Genomic DNA, 27,386 nt, shown 5'->3' on the forward strand with positions numbered 1-27,386 from the left:
TGTATGTACAGTTACAACATCAACTGTATGTACAGTTACAACACGGACACCAACTGAATGTACAGTTACAACACCAACTGCATGTACAGTTACAACACACACTGTATGTACAGTTACAACACGGACACCAACTGTATGTACAGTTATGTACAGTTACAACACGGACATCAACTGTATGTACAGTTACAACACGGACACCAACTGTATGTACAGTTACAACACGGACACCAACTGTATGTACAGTTACAACACGGACACCAACTGTATGTACAGTTACAACACGGACACCAACTGTATGTACAGTTACAACACGGACACCAACTGTATGTACAGTTACAACACGGACACCAACTGTATGTACAGTTACAACAACTGTATGTACAGTTACAACACCAACTGTATGTACAGTTACAACACGGACACCAACTGTATGTACAGTTACAACACGGACACCAACTGTATGTACAGTTACAACAACACCAACTGTACAGTTACAACACACAACTGTACAGTTACAACTGTATGTACAGTTACAACACGGACACCAACTGTATGTACAGTTACAACACGGACACCAACTGTATGTACAGTTACAACACGGACACCAACTGTATGTACAGTTACAACACACACTGTATGTACAGTTACACACACACCAACTGTGTGTACAGTTACAACACGGACACCAACTGTGTGTACAGTTACAACACGGACATCAACTGTATGTACTGTTACAACACCAACTGTGTGTACAGTTATAACGCGAACACCAACTGTGTGTACAGTTACAACACGGACACCAACTGTGTGTACAGTTACAACACGGACATCAACTGTATGTACTGTTACAACACCAACTGTGTGTACAGTTACAACACCAACTGTATGTACAGTTACAACACCAACTGCATGTACAGTTACAACACACACTGTATGTACAGTTACAACACGGACACCAACTGTATGTACAGTTACAACACGGACACCAACTGTGTGTACAGTTACAACACGGACACCAACTGTATGTACAGTTACAACACGGACACCAACTGTATGTACAGTTACAACACCAACTGTATGTACAGTTACAAACTGTATGTACAGTTACAACACTGGACACCAACTGTATGTACAGTTACAACACACACAGTTACAACACGGACACCAACTGTATGTACAGTTACAACAACACTGTATGTACAGACACCAACTGTGTGTACAGTTACAACACGGACACCAACTGTATGTACAGTTACAACACGGACACCAACTGTATGTACAGTTACAACACTGTGTGGACACCAACTGTATGTACAGTTACAACACGGACACCAACTGTGTGTACAACACGGACACCAACTGTATGTACAGTTACAACACGGACACCAACTGTATGTACAGTTACAACACTGTATGTACAGTTACAACACACACCAACTGTATGTACAGTTACAACACGGACACCAACTGTATGTACAGTTACAACACACACAACTGTATGTACAGTTACAACACGGACACCAACTGTATGTACAGTTACAACAACACCAACTGTATGTACAGTTACAACACGGACACCAACTGTATGTACAGTTGCAACACGGACAACAACTGTATGTACAGTTACAACACGGACACCAACTGTATGTACAGTTACAACACGGACACCAACTGTATGTACAGTTACAACACGGACACCAACTGTATGTACAGTTACAACACGGACACCAACTGTATGTACAGTTACAACACGGACACCAACTGTATGTACAGTTACAACACGGACACCAACTGTATGTACAGTTACAACACGGACACCAACTGTATGTACAGTTACAACACGGACACCAACTGTATGTACAGTTACAACACGGACACCAACTGTATGTACAGTTACAACACGGACACCAACTGTATGTACAGTTACAACACGGACACCAACTGTATGTACAGTTACAACACGGACACCAACTGTATGTACAGTTACAACACGGACACCAACTGTATGTACAGTTACAACACGGACACCAACTGTATGTACAGTTACAACACGGACACCAACAGTATGTACAGTTACAACACGGACACCAACTGTATGTACAGTTACAACACGGACACCAACTGTATGTACAGTTAAAACACGGACACCAACTGTATGTACAGTTACAACACGGACACCAACTGTATGTACAGTTACAACACGGACACCAACTGTATGTACAGTTACAACACCAACTGTATGTACAGTTACAACACGGACACCAACTGTATGTACAGTTACAACACGGACACCAACTGTATGTAAAGTTACAACACGGACACCAACTGTATGTACAGTTACAACACGGACACCAACTGTAGGTACAGTCACAACACCAACTGTATGTACAGTTACAACACGGGCACCAACTGTATGTACAGTTACAACACGGACACCAACTGTATGTACAGTTACAACACGGACACCAACTGTATGTAAAGTTACAACACGGACACCAACTGTATGTACAGTTACAACACGGACACCAACTGTAGGTACAGTCACAACACCAACTGTATGTACAGTTACAACACCAACTGTATGTACAGTTACAACACGGACACCAACTGTATGTACAGTTACAACACGGACACCAACTGTATGTAAAGTTACAACACGGACACCAACTGTATGTACAGTTACAACACGGACACCAACTGTATGTACAGTTACAACACGGACACCAACTGTATGTACAGTCACAACACGGACACCAACTGTATGTACAGTTACAACACGGACACCAACTGTATGTACAGTTACAACATCAACTGTATGTACAGTTACAACACGGACACCAACTGTATGTACAGTTACAACACGGACACCAACTGTATGTACAGTTACAACACGGACACCAACTGCATGTACAGTTACAACACCACCAACGTATGTACAGTTACAACACGGACACCAACTGTATGTACAGTTACAACACGGACACCAACTGTATGTACAGTTACAACACGGACACCAACTGTATGTACAGTTACAACACGGACACCAACTGTATGTACAGTTACAACACGGACACCAACTGTATGTACAGTTACAACACGGACACCAACTGTATGTACAGTTACAACACGGACACCAACTGTATGTACAGTTACAACACCAACTGTAGTACGGTACAGTCACAACACCAACTGTATGTACAGTTACAACACGGACACCAACTGTATGTACAGTTAGAACACGGACACCAACTGTATGTACAGTTACAACACGGACACCAACTGTATGTACAGTTACAACACGGACACCAACTGTATGTGTACACTGTGTACAAACACTGTATGTACAGTTACAACAAGGACACAACTGTATGTACAGTTACAACACGGACACCAACTGTATGTACAGTTACAACACGGACACCAACTGTATGTACAGTTACAACACGGACACCAACTGTATGTACAGTTAAAACACGGACACCAACGGACACCAACTGTATGTACAGTTACAACACGGACACCAACTGTATGTACAGTTACAACACGGACACCAACTGTATGTACAGTTACAACACACACTGTATGTACAGTTACAACACGGACACCAACTGTATGTACAGTTACAACACGGACACCAACTGTATGTACAGTTACAACACGGACACCAACTGTGTGTACAATTACAACACGGACACCAACTGTATGTACAGTTACAACACGGACACCAACTGTATGTACAGTTACAACACGGACACCAACTGTATGTACAGTTACAACACGGACACCAACAGTATGTACAGTTACAACACGGACACCAACTGTATGTACAGTTACAACACGGACACCAACTGTATGTACAGTTAAAACACGGACACCAACTGTATGTACAGTTAAAACACGGACACCAACTGTATGTACAGTTACAACACGGACACCAACTGTATGTACAGTTACAACACGGACACCAACTGTATGCACAGTTACAACACGGACACCAACTGTATGTACAGTTACAACACGGACACCAACTGTATGTACAGTTACAACACCAACTGTATGTACAGTTAAAACACGGACACCAACTGTATGTACAGTTAAAACACGGACACCAACTGTATGTACAGTTAAAACACGGACACCAACTGTATGCACAGTTACAACACGGACACCAACTGTATGTACAGTTACAACACGGACACCAACTGTATGTACAGTTACAACACGGACACCAACTGTATGTACAGTTACAACACGGACACCAACTGTATGTACAGTTAAAACACGGACACCAACTGTATGTACAGTTACAACACGGACATCAACTGTATGTACAGTTACAACACGGACACCAACTGTATGTACAGTTACAACACGGACACCAACTGTATGCACAGTTACAACACGGACACCAACTGTATGTACAGTTACAACACGGACACCAACTGTATGTACACTTACAACACCAACTGTAAAAAAAATGTCAAAATATGTCAAAAGCTGAATTCTTTGATACTCACAAGGAACAATAAAGAAAAAACATGATTTTAAGCGTACTGAGACAAGAAACTTCGTCATGAACAAGAAAACACTTAGACGGGCTACCAGCACGTACTTTGTAAAGAATTATTCAGTTGCGTCGTTTGAAATTGAAAATAAGACATTTCCAAGAGAAAAGGTAGTCCTAATTCATGTTAGTTATGTGTAGAGAGTGGCTAGCCCAGAGAACGCTCAGACTTCGGTGTAGACCCCTTTGATGAACATGTTCATGATCGGGATATTCTCAAATGTCCTGAAATCACGTTGCTTCCACAAAGAAGATTACCAGAAAATGGTGTTTTATTTTCTCAGGGCTTGTGTTATTTTAACAGAAGATTTACTAGTTATCTCGGCGTATCGTTAGCGGTATTAGATTAAGTTAATTATCGATGTTGCAGGCGTGTTTGAAAAACATATTATCGTCACAACGAGGCGAAGACGCTAGAAAACTATCATCTTTTTTTTTAAACTTCTTACTAATTATATAACGTTGATTGAAATCCCCCATAGCTTGTACGGGTGATTTAGTATGTTTGTAAATCAACAGCTCATTAACGATATAGGAAATTTAATAAACGTCAAAATCGCAAACTGCGTTCCGACCACAGCATCAATGAACTACATACCAACCCTGTAATGAGAGAACACGAATTGTGACCTAGTTCAGATTTCATATCTGGTGGTGAAAAGATGTTCGTGGTCTCTTGGTATAACTTCTCTACATCCGGGTTTCAAAAAATGCAGATTGATGAAAATGGTTGTCATAGTGATCTCATTGAGAAGAATTCTATTTCTTTGTACGGTAAGAGGTCTGAAGTGTTTGATGCTCTTTAGTTTGCCTGTTGGTTCCGTTGTTGTATACCTTGCTCCCGTTTGAGAACAAAACATTACTTACTTGGATTGACAAATATTTACATGGTGGACGTCGTCGATGACGACGACGCTTATTATTCCGGAACACCTTGTTAAGCACAGAACCAATAGAAGAAGATTCTTAAGGCAGAATTTGAAAATGTCATGCAATATATAATTCTACATTGATCTTCGGCTCTGGAAGGTCATTTGTGTGAGTGATACCAATTTCACCGCAGAATCTTTTCTTATTTAAGGGGAAAATGGTTACTGTTCAAAAGCATTTATGAATAAGGCTGTAATAATAACAACTTTTTTTCACCAGTGTTAAGTTATATCTCCTTGAAGATATACATAAAACACTTATGAAATGTCTGTTAGAATTACCTAGTAGAATAGACAGTATTGGTGTGAGTTTGCATTCTGTACAGTACTCCAGGACGGTAGATATAGACAGTTCTCGGTACGAATGTAGCTATCTCGACCGTGAAATTGGAGTTTGTCTTGATTAACAAGTCTGGACACACATCAAATAGAATTCTTTTCTGATTCAGTAGATCTCGGTATCTTATCTGAAACACGAACAAGAATCAGTTTGCTATCATAGATGTTACATGACGTACAATTAAACGGTCGAGCTTGTAGTTATTGTAACATCACGTCTGTGTCAGATTTAATCAACAGCTAGAGAGCAACATGGCGAGATGGTACAAGTGCTACACAGTATCTGTAAACACAATCTTATCTTAGCTGATTGTAAATATCTGTCCCATAAAAAAGCTTAATGCTGTATAAACGAAAAGCTGCTCGTTCTTGTGCTGTTCTTCTTTCCTTCCACTTTCCCCTTTTTTACACGGAAATGATTGAAACATAGTTTTAAAAAATCGTTGCAGTCGGTGAAATTTAATATTCATCTAGTAAAATTGCACGTAGAAATAATTCACAACGAACGGTTGTCTGTCATTAATTCCATCTCCTTGGTTGTTTTGTTTTTGGTCTTTAGTTTGTTTTTAATTATCATTCTAGGTTCAGTCTATTGCAATTCATAGCACTGTAGCCATCAAAACGTCACACATAATTTTCTAACTAGCTGTGACATGAAAACTTCCTTTCAATATTAAGGTACTTAATTTCCAATGATGTAATTTCCGGTCAACGGATTCGTTAAGTCGCCCATTCAAAATTGTTTACTTTTTCGCTGCTGTCCTAAAATGTGGACAGGAGTGGGCGCATGTTATATTTCAAATTTTGTTATATCCTTTTTTCCAAAAGCTTATTTGGATTTTATTAAATGATAAGGTTGAAGGTTGATTTTTATTGTGTAAAGCAGAAGACGCTTACTCTTCCGGAACACCTGGTTGTATTCTCCTTGTTTTTGTTTCATGAATCTCCGTGTAAATCTTTGGCCGTACTTTTATTGAATTTTAGTTTGGATTATGATAATATATTGCTGTTTTTTTAATCCATATCAAGAGAGAAAAAAATATATATTTTTCAAAAATGAACTGAATAAATTTGAAATATGTTTTTGTGGTTGCATTAGTCCCCTTTGGTCGACAATAAAGGACACGTAGTATCGTCTGTCAGGCAAGGTGAGGTCAGTAACCCGACAATATCGACATAGTGTTTGCAGTCTTACCGTTACCCTGATGCTGCATGAACATGGCCAGTGTTGATAAGTATCAGACAGTGAAATCGTTTTATCGACAGTTATAGACCCGAACAGAGCTACTTGTATGTACATGTGTAATAAATGACACCTTAACTCCTGTTTATTGTACAGGACGGTAGATACAACTTCATCTATCATTTGTATGGTACTAGAGATGATCTCATCAAATTTAGCAGACAAAGACTAATCGATTTTGTCATATGATGGATAGAGTTAAAGAAGTTGAAATATATAATGCTATTGTGTGCTGGGTTTTTTTTTCGTCGCTATAAACGATTAGCGACATAGAGCTAAGATTATAAAATTATTGTCACATTCCCCTGTAACATGTAACGCTCGGTCATGTGGAGGTAGTAAAAAATAACTCTCCTGCTAATATAGAGAATTTTGTCTTTCTGTCCGGAGCCATTATGCAAGACACTGGCAATTTATTTTATTTATCCTGCCACACTGATTAAAACTCAAAATATCGAAACTTCAACAGTTCTGTTGTCCAATCTTCGTTTACCTGACGTTGACGTTACGCTGAATTTTGCCTGACGACGTACGTCAAAATAACTGCTCCGCGCAAAAATATAGTTCCAAATTTCAATGGGTCATACAGCGATTTAAAGAATTTCATCAATAACATTGTTCATTACAGAATATGAAATCGCTTATTTAACAGTTATTCTTATTGCTAAAAAAAATTTTAGGAAGTTGGAACAATCACGATTTTTATTGCGAGTGCCGTATATGAAGCAGAAAACGCTTACCCTCCCAGAACACATGGTATTATTCTCCTTGTTTCTTTTTCAAATATCTGTGTAAATATATTTTTATTCATATGATGTTTTCGTGTGATTTGACTTTTAATTAAGATTTTTGTATGTCTGCATTTTCACGTTTCTTTTGAAGAAGACAAATTCATTCGATGCTTCCTATTTAGGGGGAGGTGAAGAGTCCAAATTAAAAACCTATTGCATCTCAGTTCATATGATCATCGGAGACGGCTAAGAATGGGTCATCTGCAGATTGTACAAACGACACGCGAGTAAACAGCACCTGTAAATATAACTTTAGAATTAGATACTGCACATTCTCCTCGAAGTGATCGAAAGGAAAGAAATGTATAAAATCTATATACAAATGTCACGAGTCCAAAATTTCAAAAAAACATTTCGTAGTTTTCATATATCAGATTATTCCAGCAAAATGTCAAATGAATGTGTCGGTTGACTCATGCATGTATTCGAATAAAGTAAACATGACATGCTTGTTACGGCAAATCTTTGACGGCATATCCACAAGTAGTGTCCAAGAAAATTGTTTTTGTGTCCACTTCTAACAGGTCATTGAAGACGTGAAAATGGACGCTGTTACACTATTTGGTGGAGTCCTGGAATTTTCCTTCATTTTGTGTCTTCTCTTTGAATTTGTGCTTTGTTTTCTGTCATCTGACATTATACTGACTCATTAAGTCCTCTTCTGACAACTGTCTTACTGATGGGTTCAAAATATGCATGCTGATGAAAATAATTGGGGAATGTTAACAACGGTTGTCATAATGATCTCATTGAGAAATATCATATGCGATATGAAGCTGAATGTGGTTTATTTTCGTTAGTTTGCCTTTTGATTCCGTTGTTGTATATCTTGTTCTCCTTTGAGATTAAACAGAAGACGCTTACTCTTCCGGAACATCAGATCTTATTCTTCTTGTCTCCATGTAGATATTTCTTTTGTTCATATCTTGCCCTAGTTTTACTGAATTTGAATTTGGATTATGATTACGTTGATAAATTTGTATTTTCTTGTTTTATTTTTTATTTTTTAAGTGAAGGGAGCGGAGACCTTTACCAGATCAGGAAGTAACTACATAGGGTACCTTCAAATGTGCTGTTTCTTATGGTAAACGATTTAGTAAATTTTCGTGTCAGATTCTGAAAACGAAAAATTGAAAATGTGTTGTTTCAGTTTGTTATAAAATGACCAGAATAAGTCAAAGACATACATCCGAGATGTCTATCATATGTTAATGTGGAGATAGCGTTCTACAGATCTTGGTAAATTTAGAATTAATGATAATTTACAATGTATCAAAGACTTAACGGGATTCGCCTTGTACCGTCGACTAAGATCTGCACTGTTCTTTCTTTGTGTGTGTGTGTGTTTTTTTTTAAATTGAGACAGAATACTACATGATTTTGACATTTGTTCATTTTTAACGTGCCAACAGCTATTAGTTGCACAGCAAAGAGAAAAAAAAAGACAACGACCAACACGTGAATAAACCCGTGCAGGAGCTAACAGCAAACTACATGATCGGTATGTCTAGAATTCGAAAATACATATCTATTTTGAAATCAAGGCGAAAATGAGACATGGTTTTACCTAACGATGTCAATAACATCTAAATTGTGGAGTATTATTGAATATTCGCTCACCATTCCCGAGAACAAAATATGTAGATGCACAAGACATACGAATGAAAAGCCGTATGTAATACAAATGTAGAATTTTAAAATACATCTCACAGCTGTTTCGTTATTCAAGGACTTGTAAGTGATAGAGAGGGGATTAATGTGTTAAAATCTGGCAGACGAATAATGATGTAACAAATGTGGCACGAGCTCGGAAGGAGGTGTGCGAGCACAAATTGAATGATTTAATAAATTTAGAATTCTCATTATTGAATTATTTCAAAATAACGCTAATTGGATGTGTTTAATGAGAATTATGGAACTATATTGATAAAAGTGTGGCATCTCAATATTGTGATCATTTTATATTGAGTATAAAATCGACAATGAAAGCAGAATTCTTATAATACCAGTCCGGGTACATTTTTCACCCAAATTAATTATGTCTCTCAACATGGGTGTGGCCTGCCCATGTAATAAGTACAATATCTGACAGCGCGTATTAAGCTCACAGGCTCTCTTACCTAGATGGTTGTTTAAACCAGACAAATGCAGTTAATGCTCAAACATGCTTTTAATTTAATAAGCGTTTAATAAAGCTATTTCTTTACAGAGATAAAGTTTTTGGGTAGGTATTATGTAACAACGGTGCCATTGTAAATGGAAAACAGATGTTTTGTTAAAAAAAGTCAAACATCAATGGAATAAAGTTTTGCTTGAAGATTGTTACTTGAGTGACTTGTGGCATTATAAAAACTGGTCAAATGAAAAGTTGGCCGTCTTCAAAAAAGAAGATAAAATGTATGCATATTTCAATAATAGTAATTGTTTCCATTTATAAATCTTCATAACTTGTGCCCCGTTCCTTGTTCAAAGGTGGACAGTAAATATGTTAAAATTGATCGCTGTCTGCAAATTTTGCCAAATTTCATATGACTATTTGCTGTCTACATCATGTCTAATTATATAATTCCTCCAAACTATTAAACATTCATTTACAACCTAACGTTGTATGGTCTAGTTCAAGCTCTCCTATTCTCTATGGCGGCTTGTGACTTGTGACGTCACAGCCCCCCCCCCCCCCCCCCCCCCCCCCCCCCCCCCCCTTCAGCACGAGTCACCCTTAGGCTGATTAGTAGTAGGACAGGTGAAAATCGTACACATTACACGTCAATATCTCGGTTTTTTTTTTAAATTTTGGATCATATAGAAATAATTCCGTATTCATTTTTATTTTCACTCAGGATACAGCTTAAATGTAGCTGCGGCACCGTCTTAAAAAATCACACGAAAATGTTTAAGAGGGACTCCGGATGACAATTAAAAACGGAAGTACTTCAATTTAACTGACGTCATTAGTTTAATTGGTGTTTTAATGTACGTGTAGATGTTTAAATTTATAACAGATTCTTTTTAACCAAAGAGTAACGCTGTTGAGTGGAAGATTGAAATTATGGTGGCTGTGAAACAATACATAATTGAGGAAAGGCGAGAAACCTTCAACATAATTAAGAAAATTATTTGATGTCCTCTACAAAGGAATGACAACCAATATAACATACTATGATTTACATGCTAAGCGTGGAAACGTAATTTTTTTTCTTCCGTCTGAAACATTCAGGATTGCACAATTTTACAACAATCGATAAAAAATGAGAATCGTTAATTGCCTGATTTTGTTTCTAAACTTGTCAGGATATATTTGGCTCGGTATTTTATTTATAGTGTGTTATAGATAAGGGGTAGAGAACAGATAATTTCCTAGTTTGAGGGTAGAATGTACATCTCTATCTCGAATGTGTCCGACAGTCTGGCTCTGGGAAAGCCGAACCAAAGTGAATCTCTATCCTACCCCCCAGCTAGGGAAAAATCATATCCAACGACAGATGTCACAAACAGTGGTCTATATACATTATCTATATATATATGTATGACTTGGTTCGGACATATTTGGTCGTTAACACAAAACTTGCCCCGAAAATTCTATCATGAAACACCGACATATTCTAGTCTTACGCCGCTAACATCAGCAGTCAAATCCAATGAAACAGAGTTCTGATCTGACTGATGTTTGGTCTAATGCGATATAAATCTAGTGAGTTCAATTACTACTTATTGTCTGTTATTTTGCCAGGGGATCAATAAGTTGTCAACAGTAAATTGTAAGTGTATTTTGTTGTTTGTGTAGTCAATGACGCCTAAGATGTTAAATATAACGACACAATTTTAGCATTGTTTAAAGTGTTAAAGGCCGACTCGCTTGTAGCCTCATCCAAGGTGCACTCACCTGAAAGCTCACCTGCAAACTCACCCTAACTTGTGCACTCCCTATAATTTACAGTGATTGCTCATTTGTGACGTCCAAATTGCCTGAATCAATAAGATTTGTCAATTATGTTATTATTCCAATTATAGTCACAAAAGTGCTATTGAAGAGAAACGAGAGCGGATTTTGCCTGGTAAATCGATGGCCGAAGCGAGTTCGTACCTAACATGTAATATTGATTTTGGGGCGAGAGTGTTGACACGGCGTACGTTACCTCACCGCGGCGGGGTGCTTGATAAAGCCATTTTATCTCTCTTTCACAAAGATACACACAGAACAAATATTGGCTCCATCGATAAAAACTTGACACAAGAATTGGAAAACAGACGTATTATAGTGTATTGGATCGGGTCACTTTAAGAGAATCAATTGTACTAGAACAGAAACAAGGATCGCTAGTAGATTGGCTATTCCCCTCAACTAGCCTAAGCATGAAGCTCTACCAAGCAGACCATCGATCAGTAAGAAACATCAAAGGCCCTGCTTTCTAGGTGCAGTGTTAGGAGCACATTGGACCATTAGATTGTAGCTTACTTAGGGCCATGTAAATTGATTTGGCCTCCGTCACCACGTGCACGTCGGTCAGTATTGGTCGGAAATTATACTTACTGTTGTAGGTAAGTTTGATTTTAAACTATATCTGTGATTATATATGTTCACCCGAGATGGGCCTTCTAAGCCTTCGGTTGTGGAACAATCTAGTATGTGTCAGTTGTATTTTGTGTCTTCTTACTGCAATTAAGTCTTAAGTCTGTATGTTCGTTGTCTCTCATTTCAAGCCTCTCTATCTCTAACACTAAGTAATGTATGTGGGTGTTTATACCAACCCTAACACTAACTAGTGTATGTAGATGTTTATAACAACCCTAACACTAACTAATGTATGTAGATGTCTGTAGGTGTTTATACCAACCCTAACACTAACTAATGTATGTAGGTGTTTATAACAACCCTAACACTAACTAATGTATGTAGGTGTTTATAACAACCCTAACACTAACTAATGTATGTATAACAACCCTAACACTAACTAATGTATGTAGATGTTTATAACAACCCTAACACTAACTAATGTATGTAGGTGTTTATACCAACCCTAACACTAACTAATGTATGTAGATGTTTATACAACCCTGACACTAACTAATGTATGTAGATGTTTATACAACCCTGACACTAACTAATGTATGTAGATGTTTATACAACCCTAACACTAACTAATGTATGTAGGTGTTTATAACAACCCTAACACTAACTAATGTATGTAGGTGTTTATACCAACCCTAACACTAACTAATGTATGTAGATGTTTATACAACCCTGACACTGACTAATGTATGTAGATGTTTATACAACCCTAACACTAACTAATGTATGTAGGTGTTTATAACAACCCTAACACTAACTAACGTATGTAGATGTTTATACAACCCTAACACTAACTAACGTATGTAGATGTTTATAACAACCCTGACACTAACTAGTGTATGTAGATGTTTATAACAACCCTAACACTAACTAATGTATGTAGGTGTTTATACCAACCCTAACACTAACTAATGTATGTAGGTGTTTATAACAACCCTAACACTAACTAATGTATGTAGATGTTTATAACAACCCTAACACTAACTAATGTATGTAGGTGTTTATACCAACCCTAACACTAACTAATGTATGTAGATGTTTATAACAACCCTAACACTAACTAATGTATGTAGATGTTTATAACAACCCTAACACTAACTAGTGTATGTAGATGTTTGTAGGTGTTTATACCAACCCTAACACTAACTAATGTATGTAGGTGTTTATAACAACCCTAACACTAACTAATGTATGTAGATGTTTATAACAACCCTAACACTAACTAATATATGTAGATGTTTATAACAACCCTAACACTAACTAATGTATGTAGATGTTTATAACAACCCTAACACTAACTAATGTATGTAGATGTTTATAACAACCCTAACACTAACTAATGTATGTAGGTGTTTATAACAACCCTAACACTAACTAATGTATGTAGATGTTTATAACAACCCTAACACTAACTAATGTATGTAGATGTTTATAACAACCCTAACACTAACTAGTGTATGTACATTTTAGGTCGATAGACTGAAAGTTTATAAAGGATTTGAATTTTAGCGTTATGTAAACGGAACGAAAGCCATTCTACCGTGTCCAAATTTTGATATTTCAAAATGACAGCACTATAAAAGTGGTTGTTATGAGTTTTTAGTGAATACCGCACTCGTATGACTTTGGATGTCACGATGTCCTAATATTCTTAAAAAATTCTCTGATCATGATATTGACCGGAACTAGCTGGTAATAATACAGCGTGTTGAGAATAGGACCAGTGTAGATGTTGTACACAGTTACTCTATTGTAAGGCACTCTTTTATCAATGATTGATAAAGTTGATATAATACACAGCTCTCTTTGAATGCGGAATTTAAAAGAAATAAAACATGTAACGAATTTTCTAGCATTCCCTGTAGAAAGAAACGACTTTCAGTAAGAAAGATTGCATTGTCTAATAGTAGTTTGTTACTATCATTGGCATCTGTATATATTATACGTGGGGTTTTTTTTTAAAAGAGAGGTATTTTACTGTGAACGATTTCAGACAGCCTCTGCTCTATACGTGTATGGATGTTTCATTGCCATAGAAACAGGAAATTAAATGCAATATATGTGTTTTTGTCTTTGTAACTCGAAACGTGTTTGGCGGTAGATAACATTGTTCAGAAACACACCTGGCAGTTGTTTATGAACATTGAAACACTAGCATAGGTATCCAACACAGGTAAGATGTACACAGTTCTTCATGTTGGCGTTGTTATGGAAACCTGACTAACTGAATCACTAATTATACTAGTTTCCGGGCCTTTGTCATATGGCTCAGTTATACCCTGTACACAGTTCCGGTAACGGTCGATTGCCACTTTTCTTTCTCCGGGTTTAGTTTATGTCTTCGATTCCGTTAGGACGAAAAGGAAACACCTAGTGAATGGGATAATCCTATTGGAAGGTACCCAGTAGTTTGCAGGATCAGGCGTTATTCCGTGAACGTCGGATTGACTTTCGTCATCTTTAATGCTGTTACAAAGAAAGGACTTAACACCAATAGAGTTTTAAGTGCAATAAGGAATAGAAGTGGGATGGAATTAAGACTGTCTTTATTTCGTGGTGTTCCGTATTCCACTTAACATAATCTTTCAATTACAACCGATTCACGTCGGGCCTGTACAATAACGCCCGTAGTTCACTGCCGGTCTTTTCTTCACATACTATAGCAGTTTACAACTGATGAATAATACATAGAAAAGACACAGTAAATAAAAAAAGTAACCCGATCACAAAATCAATCCTTTTATATATTTCCCCGTCTTAATGTAGAGAGAAACTTTATGAAATTTCGTATAATATACATTTTTGTATAGGTTGTTACAAATTTTATTTGTCAAGAATCATTAACAATGTGAAGCGGAAGATTCAACTAATGGTATTCATTGTATTGACTTCAAGAAAAAAAATCCAATGTAGAATTTCGTTAAGAACAACCCTTTGATTTTTTCTCCTTTTCTGTGTATATCATCGTTTCCCCTTCTATTCTGTTTCTTTCCTTCTTGTGCTTCTGTGCTCATTCTTTTCTTCGCTCTGGTCCGAATTTTGTTGAAGTAACTGTACATTTCACCCCTCCCCCTTCCCATCTACTCCCCTCTATCCCTTTTTGAAACTGCCTTACTGCATCATTTCGTCAAAAGTGTACTTTCTCTCCAGATCATACAAACCTATTCAAAATTACATCTCTCATACTCTACTATAAACCCCCCATTTCTGTACAGCGATATGAAGTAAAACGAATGGTCTGATTTAAAAGTGAATACACACTCAAATAGCTTTTCGTAAATATCAATATCAGACACCTGTTTTGTTTTAATCTAAGACGTACTTGATTTGTCCAGCAACTTTTATTGATATACAATGTATATTCAAATGTTAGATATCCCGGTAATGTCCACCAGCTCCCTGATCGGAACAAGACGTATTCCCATGGTGAGGAGGAAACCTCCTCTGTTGTTTCTGGTTTACGTCGTTCGCGTCCTTCCAACCAGGTTAAAAATTATCTGGTCCTTCTTTGAAAACATAAAGTTAAAACTTGTGTTTAAACGGGTTTTTGGGATATTTGAAGGTCCTGGACAGTGTTCTTAAACGTCTACCCACAATGCATAACCGGATGTGACTCATCACTATGCTTTACTTATCCTTTAAGAGAGTATAACCATCATTTGATGATGTTGTTCCACTGACAGCCTATTTCCTTTATAAAATAATTTGCTACAAGAGGCTGCCAAATATGAATTAATATGAATTAAGTTTGTGACCTTGCCTGGGTTGAAAATAAACAGAGAGTCACCCTACTGGTTTCTCTTTGGTTGTTGGAACCCTAACATTAAAACTAGTTAGCCCTAGATTATAAAAGACCTACATTCCCTTACGACCAAATGGAATGTTGACTTCTAATAAACATGTATGGGTAATTTTTCTCAGTGACATAGGCGTTTACCTATTAATAAGTGGTATTAATTCATATCACTTAGATTTCGCGAGTAATTTATATCGCGAACTTGCCTCCTCAGTTTTTTTCGTGAAAACATGATTTCGCGAACGCTGATCTAGAAATGACTTAAATACCTGAATGATGAGCTATAAGAGGCATGGATTCTTCAAGGCGAATATATTTGTTACCTACTCATCATGGTTGCCATCCAAAGTTATTTTCGTACAAACAATAGAGATTGATTTGAATTCCTGATTGACTCTCCTCGCGAAAATAAATCCCACACGAAATGTAAGTAATTTACAGTATATTCTATCACATATTCACACTCACAGGATTAAACTCGTCTCGTAAAATCACAAATGAAATAAACACATTTAAGATCGTGTATATTTCCAAAGTATTTAGTAGGATGAATTGGATTATCACTCCAGAGAAATAATCTGTATTCTGAGAAGTCAGTGAAATAAGATAAGGGACTTAAAGCATTTTTGAAAACTGTTTTATGATATTTATTCAATGTCAATGCGATTAAACTGAACTGGACATATTCCGTGAAATTATGTCTCAAACATTCTTACAACATGGCCGAATGAGTATGCATGTCAGTGAAGAATCTAGAGGAGTTCAATTAGAAAGACGCACGAAGAATCAAAAGGATTTCAAAATATGATTGGATGTTACGTGGTTGCGGGGACTTAGATGTAGATGTAATTTTAAGTTCCTGTTGATTGAGATGACTTTCTCGTTATGTGGAGATCAGGTGCTGTGATGTAGAGGGATATATGAATGTGGAACTCACTACACTTATCTCTGTCAGTGATAACCCTACCAGATGAAATTATATAAGATCGCACACATGTTGAAGAACGTTTAAAATGGGTTATCTCATTGAATGATTCTACAGAAGTTCCGTTAAGTTGGAAACAGCATGTGTACTGACTAAACTAAACTACTGACATGCGGGTGTGACTTAAAACTACATAAATATACGAGATACATTTTACACCTAAAGGTGGAAGTTGTCAAGTTGTTAGTCAGTATTCACCCGAAGGGTTTTCGTTACCAGAATAAAAGAAACACAGTTAAACGGGTTGTCATAGATACAGGTATATAGATGGTTGTTGTTTGTGTGACGGGTTGTCATAGAGACAGCTATATAGATGGTTGTTGTTTGTGTGACGGGTTGTCATAGAGACAGGTATAGAGATGGTTGTTGTTTGTGTGACGGGTTGTCATAGAGACAGGTATATAGATGGTTGTTGTTTGTGTGACGGGTTGTCATAGAGACAGGTATATAGATGGTTGTTGTTTGTGTGACGGGTTGTCATAGAGACAGGTATATAAATGGTTGTTGTTTGTGTAACGGGTTGTCATAGAGACAGGTATATAAATGGTTGTTTGTGTGACGGGCTGTCATAGATACAGGTATATAGATGGTTGTTGTTTGTGTGACGTGTTGTCATAGAGACAGCTATATAGATGGTTGTTTTTTGTATGACGGGTTGTCATAGAGACAGGTATATAGATGGTTGTTGTTTGTGTGACGGGTTGTCATAGATACAGGTATATAAATGGTTGTTGTTTGTGTGACGGGTTGTCATAGAGACAGGTATATAGATGGTTGTTGTTTGTGTGACGGGTTGTCATAGAGACAGGTATATAGATGGTTGTTGTTTGTGTGACGGGTTGTCATAGAGACAGGTAAAAACAGTTTTATTTCAACTAGTACTGTTGCATATCTTCTCCTCTTTTCTTCAATCGTTGAAGGACTTTAAATCTCTGTTATAAATATTGCTATTCATTACCATTGCTGTTCCTAATGAACAACTCACGATTAATTGTGTCTAGTTAGTAGTAATTGATCAGAATGAGTATAGGAATCTGTTGTTTTGATCAACTACAAATGGTTATGACCTCACTACCTAGACTAAGAACCGAGCCATCAGTAAACCATAATTACAGGCTTCTTATAATCAATGTGTCTGGGAGTTTTTTCATGTTTTCCCCCAAATTCCTTTACCAGATCTGAAGAGACAATCGATTTCATAAAAAGGACCTCTAAATATGATGTTTATATACTCTGTGTGATGATAAAAACATATCTAACCGAGCATTGTCAGATTGTAAATTCTTCCAGATATCCGACATTTTTTCGATAAGTTTGGACCGCTTATACAAGACATAAATTTTGAAGTCCTTTAGAACCAAGAGTAGCATTTAGATATTAATTCCGTGAATTTGTTAAAGAATTCAATTGTCATGTAATTTTCTATTTCAATAGCAACACTAAACACGAACTGACTGCAGTAACATGTGTACAATAAATAAGACATCACGCAGGAACATGTCCACATTTTATCGTTACAGCCAACGAAACATCATCTACCCATCGCGAATAGTTATGTTCCTCTGCTGTCGCGAGATTGTCATACCACAAAGCATTGCTCGTTTGCCTGGCCATATATCATCCAGACTATATGATCATATGCACGTGTACATCTTTATATATTCCAATTAATTATGTTAGTGAGAAAGTGATAAATACAGCGAGACTGGCATTGCACGTGTCAAGTAATGACCTGGAAGCCGAACAACATAGAGTTGTGTACATACTACCCACTAACACCAGTTTCATTCCTTGACAGACCTGGATGGGTGCGGTAGGGAGACGGAACCGTTTTGGATACGAATTGTGATACGATGACCACGAAGCACGCACGCAACTCGCCATGGTGTATTTACCAAATCTAAGTGAGTACATTTATTTGATATGCTTTTGATAGAGTTACATATCTCTATTTATTCAAATCTTTCTTAATGTTCCTCGCCATTTTCCTAGCTAATTATCTAATTGCATTTTCTGACTTCCCTCCTTGGTAGTGTTGTTGGTTTCCTGCGGGTACACCTTTTGCCGTAGTTAGGAAGCCAGAAGAAACCCTTGCTGGCTATGATTTAATTTGCTAATGTAACGTAGTGAGCCCAGTCATCACCTTATTATGGCTACAGTGGCTGGTGATCTACCATCCTATCTAGCTCGTTATATACAGCGTTATTTTGATTTGGCCTGGGAATATGACGGACGTTTCCTCTCTATCATAACTATTGTTAAATTGATCAGAGCTAAAAAAGTCATTCGGAGAACGGCAGCTCTTGGAGACAATAACGACACAGTAAGTGTTTGTGTTAGATATTATCTTTAAAATAGTATCGTCACTGCTGACTGCATTACAATATTTTCAGAAATAAGAATGAACGGGTTTCGTGGCAAGTTTGTATATGTATCAGTGTTGATATATCTTAACGTAAGTTTTGTCGGGATGAAGATATTTACACATTTAAACATTTACTGAGATGCGAGGGTAAACATTTATATTGAGATGTGAGTGTGTGTACACATTTATACTGAGATGTGAGGGTGTGTACACATTTATACTGAGATGTGAGGGTGTGTACACATTTATACTGAGATGTGAGGGTACATAGTTATATTGAGATGTGAGGGTACACAGTTATTATGAGAGTAGGTACACAGTTATATGAGAGTAGGTACACAGTTATACTGAGATGTGAGGATACACAGTTATACTGAGATGTGAGGGTACACAGTTATACTGAGATGTGAGGGTAGATACACAGTTATACTGAGATGTGAGGGTACACAGTTATACTGAGATGTGAGGTTACACAGTTATACTGAGATGTGAGGGTAGATACACAGTTATACTAAGATGTGAGGGTAGGTACACAGTTATACTGAGATGTGAGGGTAGGTACACAGTTATACTGAGATGTGAGGGTAGGTACACAGTTATACTGAGATGTGAGGGTAGGTACACAGTTATACTGAGATGTGAGGGTAGGTACACAGTTATACTGAGATGTGAGGGTACACAGTTATACTGAGATGTGAGGGTACACAGTTATACTGAGATGTGAGGGTACACAGTTATACTGATTTGTGAGGGTAGATACACAGTTACACTGAGATGTGAGGGTACACAGTTATACTGAGATGTATGGGTTGGTACACAGTAATACTGAGATGTGAGGGTAGGTACACAGTTATACTGAGATGTGAGGGTACACAGTTATACTGAGATGTGAGGGTAGATACACAGTTACACTGAGATGTGAGGGTACACAATTATACTGAGATGTGATGGTAGGTACACAGTAATACTGAGATGTGAGGGTAGGTACACAGTTATACTGAGATGTGAGGGTAGATACACAGTAATACTGAGATGTGAGGGTAGGTACACAGTTATACTGAGATGTGAGGATACACAGTTATACTGAGATGTGAGGGTACACAGTCATACTGAGATGTGAGGGTAGGTACACAGTTATACTGAGATGTGAGGGTAGATACACAGTTATATTTAGATGTGAGGGTACACAGTTATACTGAGATGTGAGGGTAGGTACACAGTTATACTGAGATGTGAGGGTAGGTACACAGTACAGATTTGTCTTACAAAGGATGATATTTCCCAGGTATATACATGTCTTACAAAGGATGATATTTCCCAGGTATAGACATGTCTTACAAAGGATGATATTTAGCGGGAACAGACATGTCTTACAAAGGATGATATTTCCCAGGTATAGACATGTCTTACAAAGGATGATATTAGCGGGAACAGACTTGTCCTCAGGATAGATAATATTTTCTATTACCTTTAAAGGGAGAATTTTTCCAAATATTTTCAAAGTGAGTTTGTATAATCTTAGCAGTAAACATGTTTTACGGCACACACTGAAACATCGTTGTTTACACAACTTCAAAAAATATAGGGAATTAAAATGCAATGATTACGACTTCAGATTAAAGAGAGGTGTTACGGTTGTATAGTATCGATGAAAGTTTTAAAATAATCTTTTTTTAAGACCACGAAAGAATGCACTCACTAACAGGGTTGTATTATTTCTTATAGTATAGACTTAGCCCGAACATCCCTAGAAAAAATAGATAAGTTATAACTCTAGAGGGGTATCGGAAATTATATCAAAGATGTTTATATGAATTATCTGACTGCACAAATCCGACATATTAGATAAGATGTTAAATTGGTACTTGGATAAAGATTAAACGAACAAAAAATATTGAATTGAATTTTAATACACTTTGATGACTGTCTTTTCCAACAGATGTACGTTTGCCCTGTTAAATCTATTACTTTCAATTCACTGGAAATAATTCACTGTCTCCGGTTTATTGACAATTTATACAAAAAGTGATCGTTCAAATCCTTACACAAGAGTGCTCATGTACGTTGATTTTTAAGCCGGAAATTGAAGTTGAATTAGTGATTTGAGAATTGTCAGTGCACTCTGGAACTCAGATTTCACCAACTAATGTAGGGAATAAACGAGAACGCTTTCGTGATGTTTTCATTTTTGTCACCTACAGCTTTAACGTGGATAAAAAATCGATAATGTTTCATTTTGATTTTACGCAACACTTCAAAAAATAAAACCAACAATCCAACCATTTTAACAAGAAGTATTACGACGACACCGGAAAATGAAGTAATTACTTGACTAGAATTTGAAACTTGAAAACTGTCTTTTCCACCCCCTGTGTATTTCTCCTTCCGTGCCTCACCGTCTCTGTCCGTTGTTGTACCATGATGTGTTATCAGTTTGTATATACGTGTAACAGTGCCAATTTTTGAATTAATATAAGTACAAAGACCTTGTTTTTGAAACCTTCATTATGATAATGTACATTGTATATAGATATTATTTCATTGTGATATACTCATCTTATGTACTCCTCTGATAAGTGAAAAACTCCAGCAATATTATAATTTTTTTTTCGTTATAATTTTTTGAAAAGCTATATTTTAGAAACTGGTTTTAAAACCCAAAACGCAATATTTTGCAACATTTTTTTCCGATACAGACGTCAGAATGTGTGTAACAGGAAATAATTCATTTTCACTTATCAATCTTAATGTTTTCCTGAATAACAGATATTTTTTGCTATTTTCGCAGCGAACTTTAACTTTAAAAAAAATCGTCATATATAGCAGATTTTTTTTTAGCTTATTAAGTACAACTACTGAAAACGCAGTACAAACATACATTAAAGATTAATTACGTTGGAATTTCATTTAATATTGAATTATCTTCCCCTTGTTTGTAATTTATTGGAAATGGTAATATATTTGTTCCGATTACTGTCTATATCGATTTCCCTAGATCAGGAAAGGTCAAAGGTCACCTGATTTCTTTTATTCGTATCTATGCCGATACCAAAAGTCCAAAAACTGACAGTTGATGGACGGGAACTACTGTGATTTGAGCCTGTGTACTGATAAAATATTGAATTGGCGTTGATTTTATGAAATAATTGAAAAAAAATCATGGAAGATAAAGGTAGGTTGCAATTGTGAGCTTCAGAATTAGATAACTGTGTTCCTTGTGTAACCAGACACATCGGAGGGCAGGCAATCCATGCTAACGATGTCAGTATTACGTTTATAACTGCGTACATACAGATGTGATTCAGGCACAAGTGATTGTGTTAACTCTGTTCACGATAAATGCCAGAGAAAACTTTTATTCAATTTTAGATATGGTTCTCTGCCTTTGAAATCGAAAACCGTTGGCGCGCCCGACCAGCGATTCTTGTGACCAAATTTTGTCTACATTGTGCAATGTTGATATAGAAAATGAGTAAGTCATTTTAATGGATCGCAGAAAACGAGCAACCGGTTTTAAAAGGTTGTAGAAAACAGTAACTAGTTTTGATGGATCGAACAAAACGAGTAACATGCTTTAACGGATTGTAGAAAAAAGGAGTAACCCCATGTAACGGATTGTAGAAAAGGAGTAACCCCATGTAACGGATTGTAGAAGAGGAGTAACCCCATGTAACGGATTGTAGAAAAGGAGTAACCCCATGTAACGGATTGTAGAAAAGGAGTAACCCCATGTAACGGATTGTAGAAAAAGAGTAACCCCATGTAACGGATTGTAGAAAAGGAGTAACCCCATGTAACGGATTGTAGAAAAAGAGTAACCCCATGTAACGGATTGTAGAAAAGGAGTAACCCCATGTGATGGAATGTAGGAAAAGAGTAACCCCATGTAACGGATTGTAGAAAAGGAGTAACCCCATGTGATGGAATGTAGGAAAAGAGTAACCAGTTTTAATGAGTTGGGTATAATATGAACAAGTGTTATGTTGGAGCCAGATATCTTACACGGAGAAGTTTTCTTACATAGTGTCTTTGTGATATGAATCGTACCTATTCAAAGTATCATTAAATTCATCATGGACGAAATGATTGTAGATCAATATTCAGTCCGTGTTCAATGCAGTGTCATTTCTCAATGTTAGCTACGTACTTCAATATGTTACGTGTCTCGGAAGCCAGATTTGGCAGGGCATATCATGCGATGTTTTTGATTTTTTGAATATTACAAATGTATGCTATGTGTTTGATCAAATGTTATTTGAACTGGACTTTTGAATCTCTGGGCGCTTGACAGGGATTACGGTTCACTCGGAATTGCTTTTAATTTTTTTATAAAAGGGAGGCTTATATACTAAAAAGGAGAACATATTGTCGTAGATAGGAATCGACAATGTTTTATCCTAATACATTATATGTATACAGTAAATAACAACATGATCTGGTTGCTAATGTCAATGGCCCAAAAACAGTAATATCACCCAAGATTTTCAATATTTGTCTATCTCTTGTGAGAGTGTTTAGGTCACATGACCGGGTGTAGGGTCATACGCCTTTGAGAGTGTCGCATTTCGCGTTGCTGAGAAAATCGCCATCTTCTCCAACCTATACACATCATATTTCACACGTAATAACCAATTTTACTAACTATTGATAGGTAAAACTCTTTAAATAGATAATTCCATGTCATTGACATCGCTGATTTATCGACTAAACAAATTTGTTCTGTAGATAAAACCGTATAAAACACAGCTACGTGATTAGCATTTTTGATACAATTTTAGACTTGTATACAGTAGAGCCAAACAATGAATTTATATGCTTTTTCGGCCTACTAGGACTCGTCAGTGATGCTAAAAGCCCAAGTTGGTGAAAACTAGGAGGCGACTGAGGAAAATTAGACAATGTGGAAAGGATGGGAGGGAGAGGGCATTTCATCAGTTGTCCTAACTCATGCCGGAACCCGTGTTCTTTTACATGGTAGTGAATTTTATGTTTCAACAAAAATATGTTGTAAGAAGCCCATAATGTGTGATATCGATATGTCACGATTTAAGAAATGAATATTTTAGTATACAATGTTAAGGGATATTCTAAGGTTCGGTTTCATATATAATTCTTTTGAAAAAAAAATACAAAAGGATCGACTTGTGTTCTTATAGAAATTGTACGCCGTGATTAAACATATAAAGGAACAAGTGATATCTAATTTGTGGAAATTATATATAAATCTTGTTAGATTGGTTTAAAAAAAATCGCTCGACCATGAATGGGTGCGACATGATTGCGTTCTATTAGCCAAACAGCTTGAAATATTTTTGTGTATTTTCAAATCGGCAGCAATTAACACAAACGAATCCGAAGAATTAAGACCTCACAAGAAATTATAAACATCATACAGATTTTGTATGTCACCTATACTTTACATAAAATCTATGATCCGGTTTGTCACTGAGTTCCAGATTCCACAGTATGCTACATTTAGAAAGCCTAATTTTAGATTTGCCAGGGGTATTTCCACCAATCTCACGTGTCCAAATTGACCCGAGGAAAGTTATTTTGATGTTGACAATGACTTTAAAATTCATTACAAAGAGTTCTAACAAGTTACAGAACAGCCAGAAATTTTCCAACTTGTGCAGAATATCACCTTTAAGATCCACTAACACACAATGTCATTACATACTCTGCCGATAGTGTTTTATGGTGGTTTGTCATTAATAGCAAAATGTCGTTCACCATCATTACACTGTTTGGTAAAATCGTCGACATTTTGATGGATACGTTATGTAAGAAGCAAACGTTTTGGTGACATTAAGTATTAAATTAATCGAGAAATATTATTTCAGTTGACGAGAGAGAAACTTCAGTCTTGCAAATATTACATTTTAAAAATAAAAGTGTAATTATATCACCGATGATTATCTTAAATTAACGCTAGTACGCATCGCATTGTTAGACACTAATTGTAGTGGCTTTGTGTCCAAATTGATGTCAATGAAAAGTTCATTCCACATTGTCGGCAGAACTTAAATTAGAATAATACTTACAAAATTGAAGGAACGTAGTTTGAATTTATTATGAAATAATTGAGTTATTTTACATTTCTGGGTATTTCAATATACCCGAGGTTGACTTTTTAACGATGGGGGAAGTCTGCCTTAATCAGGGAGCAATAACGATTTGAGTATACGTAGGCGGCAATGATAGACTAATGTACCTAGCCTTGTCGCTCTGATATATTTGTATATGTAATACCCGTGTCCTATATATATATGTATATATTTATATAGAAAAGTCGATACCTGTAGACACACAGGGACTTGCCACGGAAACCCAACTTAATGGACCGTGTATTATACATATGTAGCTGTCATTTAGTGCCAAGCACATGTCGTTTAGTGCCATGTCCCTGTGATTTAGTGCCTAGTCCCTGTGATTTAGTAACAAGTCCCTGTGATTTAGTAACAAGTCCCTGTGATTTAGTGCCAAGTCCCTGTGATTTAGTACCAAGTCCCTGTGATTTAGTGCCAAGTCCCTGTGATTTAGAACCAAGTCCCTGTGATTTAGTGCCATGTCCCTGTGATTTAGTAACAAGTCCCTGTGATTTAGTAACAAGTCCCTGTGATTTAGTAACAAGTCCCTGTGATTTAGTGCCATGTCCCTGTGATTTAGAACCAAGTCCCTGTGATTTAGTAACAAGTCCCTGTGATTTCGAGGCAATCGACTTCATACGGTTGATTATACTCAGGATATGGGAAAAAACGAAAACGTTGTAATAAACCTTCAACATTTTTAAAGCAAAGCATTCGTCATTTTTTGATATATTTTGCAGATGGATGTAACAGTTCTTTTATCTGTACAGAGCTTCCGAAAGGACAATGCCATGTTTTCTTCTGGTTTATCATCAACAATTTAAATACAGACGACATACACTACACTTCTTCCAGCATTTCTGTTCACATATTGATCCGTGTTGTAAAAGCCCGGTTACAGCTAGCTGCATATTGCTTCTAAATGGACAGAAGCAGAATCACTTCTTCACCAACAGTAGTTCTCGGGTATAGTTCTTGTGTACTTCATCAAGAGTACATTTCTATAAGTACGGTTGTACCTGTAAACCAAAGTGCAGTTGTAAATATTCATTGATAATGGACGTTTGCGGATGTGGACATGTGTTTTATCCACGTCCAAAAAAAATATTGACCACTATTTCCACCTCTCCAGTCGTTATCTGTGCAAACACATACATACCGTGATCACGCGAAATGTCTTTATAATGGTAAACATAAAGGTATAGAGTTTTTATCGCTGAACGTTGTGGGATATCGATAAAAAGTCAAATAGGATTGAAAAAAGGAAAATACCTGTGTATAATAACGTGTAAAACAGAATACTGGGACGCGCTTCTATAAATTTTCATTTTAATGGATTTATTTTAAATGATTTTGAATGTACGTCATGGTTATACAGTTAGAGATGCACGAGAACAAAACATTGATCGAGATCATTTTGAGGTCGACATGTTCGTCGAAATTCTTCTCACAATTAGTTTGTGTGTATGTTATGACGATACTATAGAAGTTGCAGAAAAGATCAAATCTATCAACTTTTCTGAAAAAAAGTAAGATAAGGTTGAGTCAACAATACTCGTTGATCTGGTGTGATCTGTAACATGCTTCGGAACTCCTCAGATTATATTCATGGTCTTTGTTAACTGCATCTTGTACACAAGTCCCTGTTTCTCCATGGTTTGAGAGGAAACATAGTATCATACAATTTGTATTCACTCGAACCCACGACCAAGAGG

At 36.7% G+C, this 27,386-nt stretch overlaps 1 protein-coding gene across 2 annotated transcripts in view; it reads left to right on the top strand.

The window, feature by feature from the left end:
* The window catches only part of LOC132548029 (uncharacterized), a 78,577-nt gene that overhangs the window by 29,924 nt on the left and 21,267 nt on the right, over positions 1 to 27,386 (top strand). For both annotated transcript variants that reach the window (XM_060211849.1, XM_060211850.1), the window contains exon 2: positions 19,016 to 19,121. In XM_060211849.1, coding sequence (XP_060067832.1) covers positions 19,100 to 19,121 — 22 coding nt within the window. In that variant the 5' untranslated portion in view covers positions 19,016 to 19,099. The remainder of the gene's footprint in view (positions 1 to 19,015; positions 19,122 to 27,386) is intronic.

The sequence above is a fragment of the Ylistrum balloti genome, unplaced genomic scaffold, assembly GCF_031769215.1.
Source record: "Ylistrum balloti isolate Yb309-2 unplaced genomic scaffold, AGI_CSIRO_Ybal_v1 Utg369998, whole genome shotgun sequence".
NCBI classification, from domain to species: Eukaryota; Metazoa; Mollusca; class Bivalvia; order Pectinida; family Pectinidae; genus Ylistrum; species Ylistrum balloti.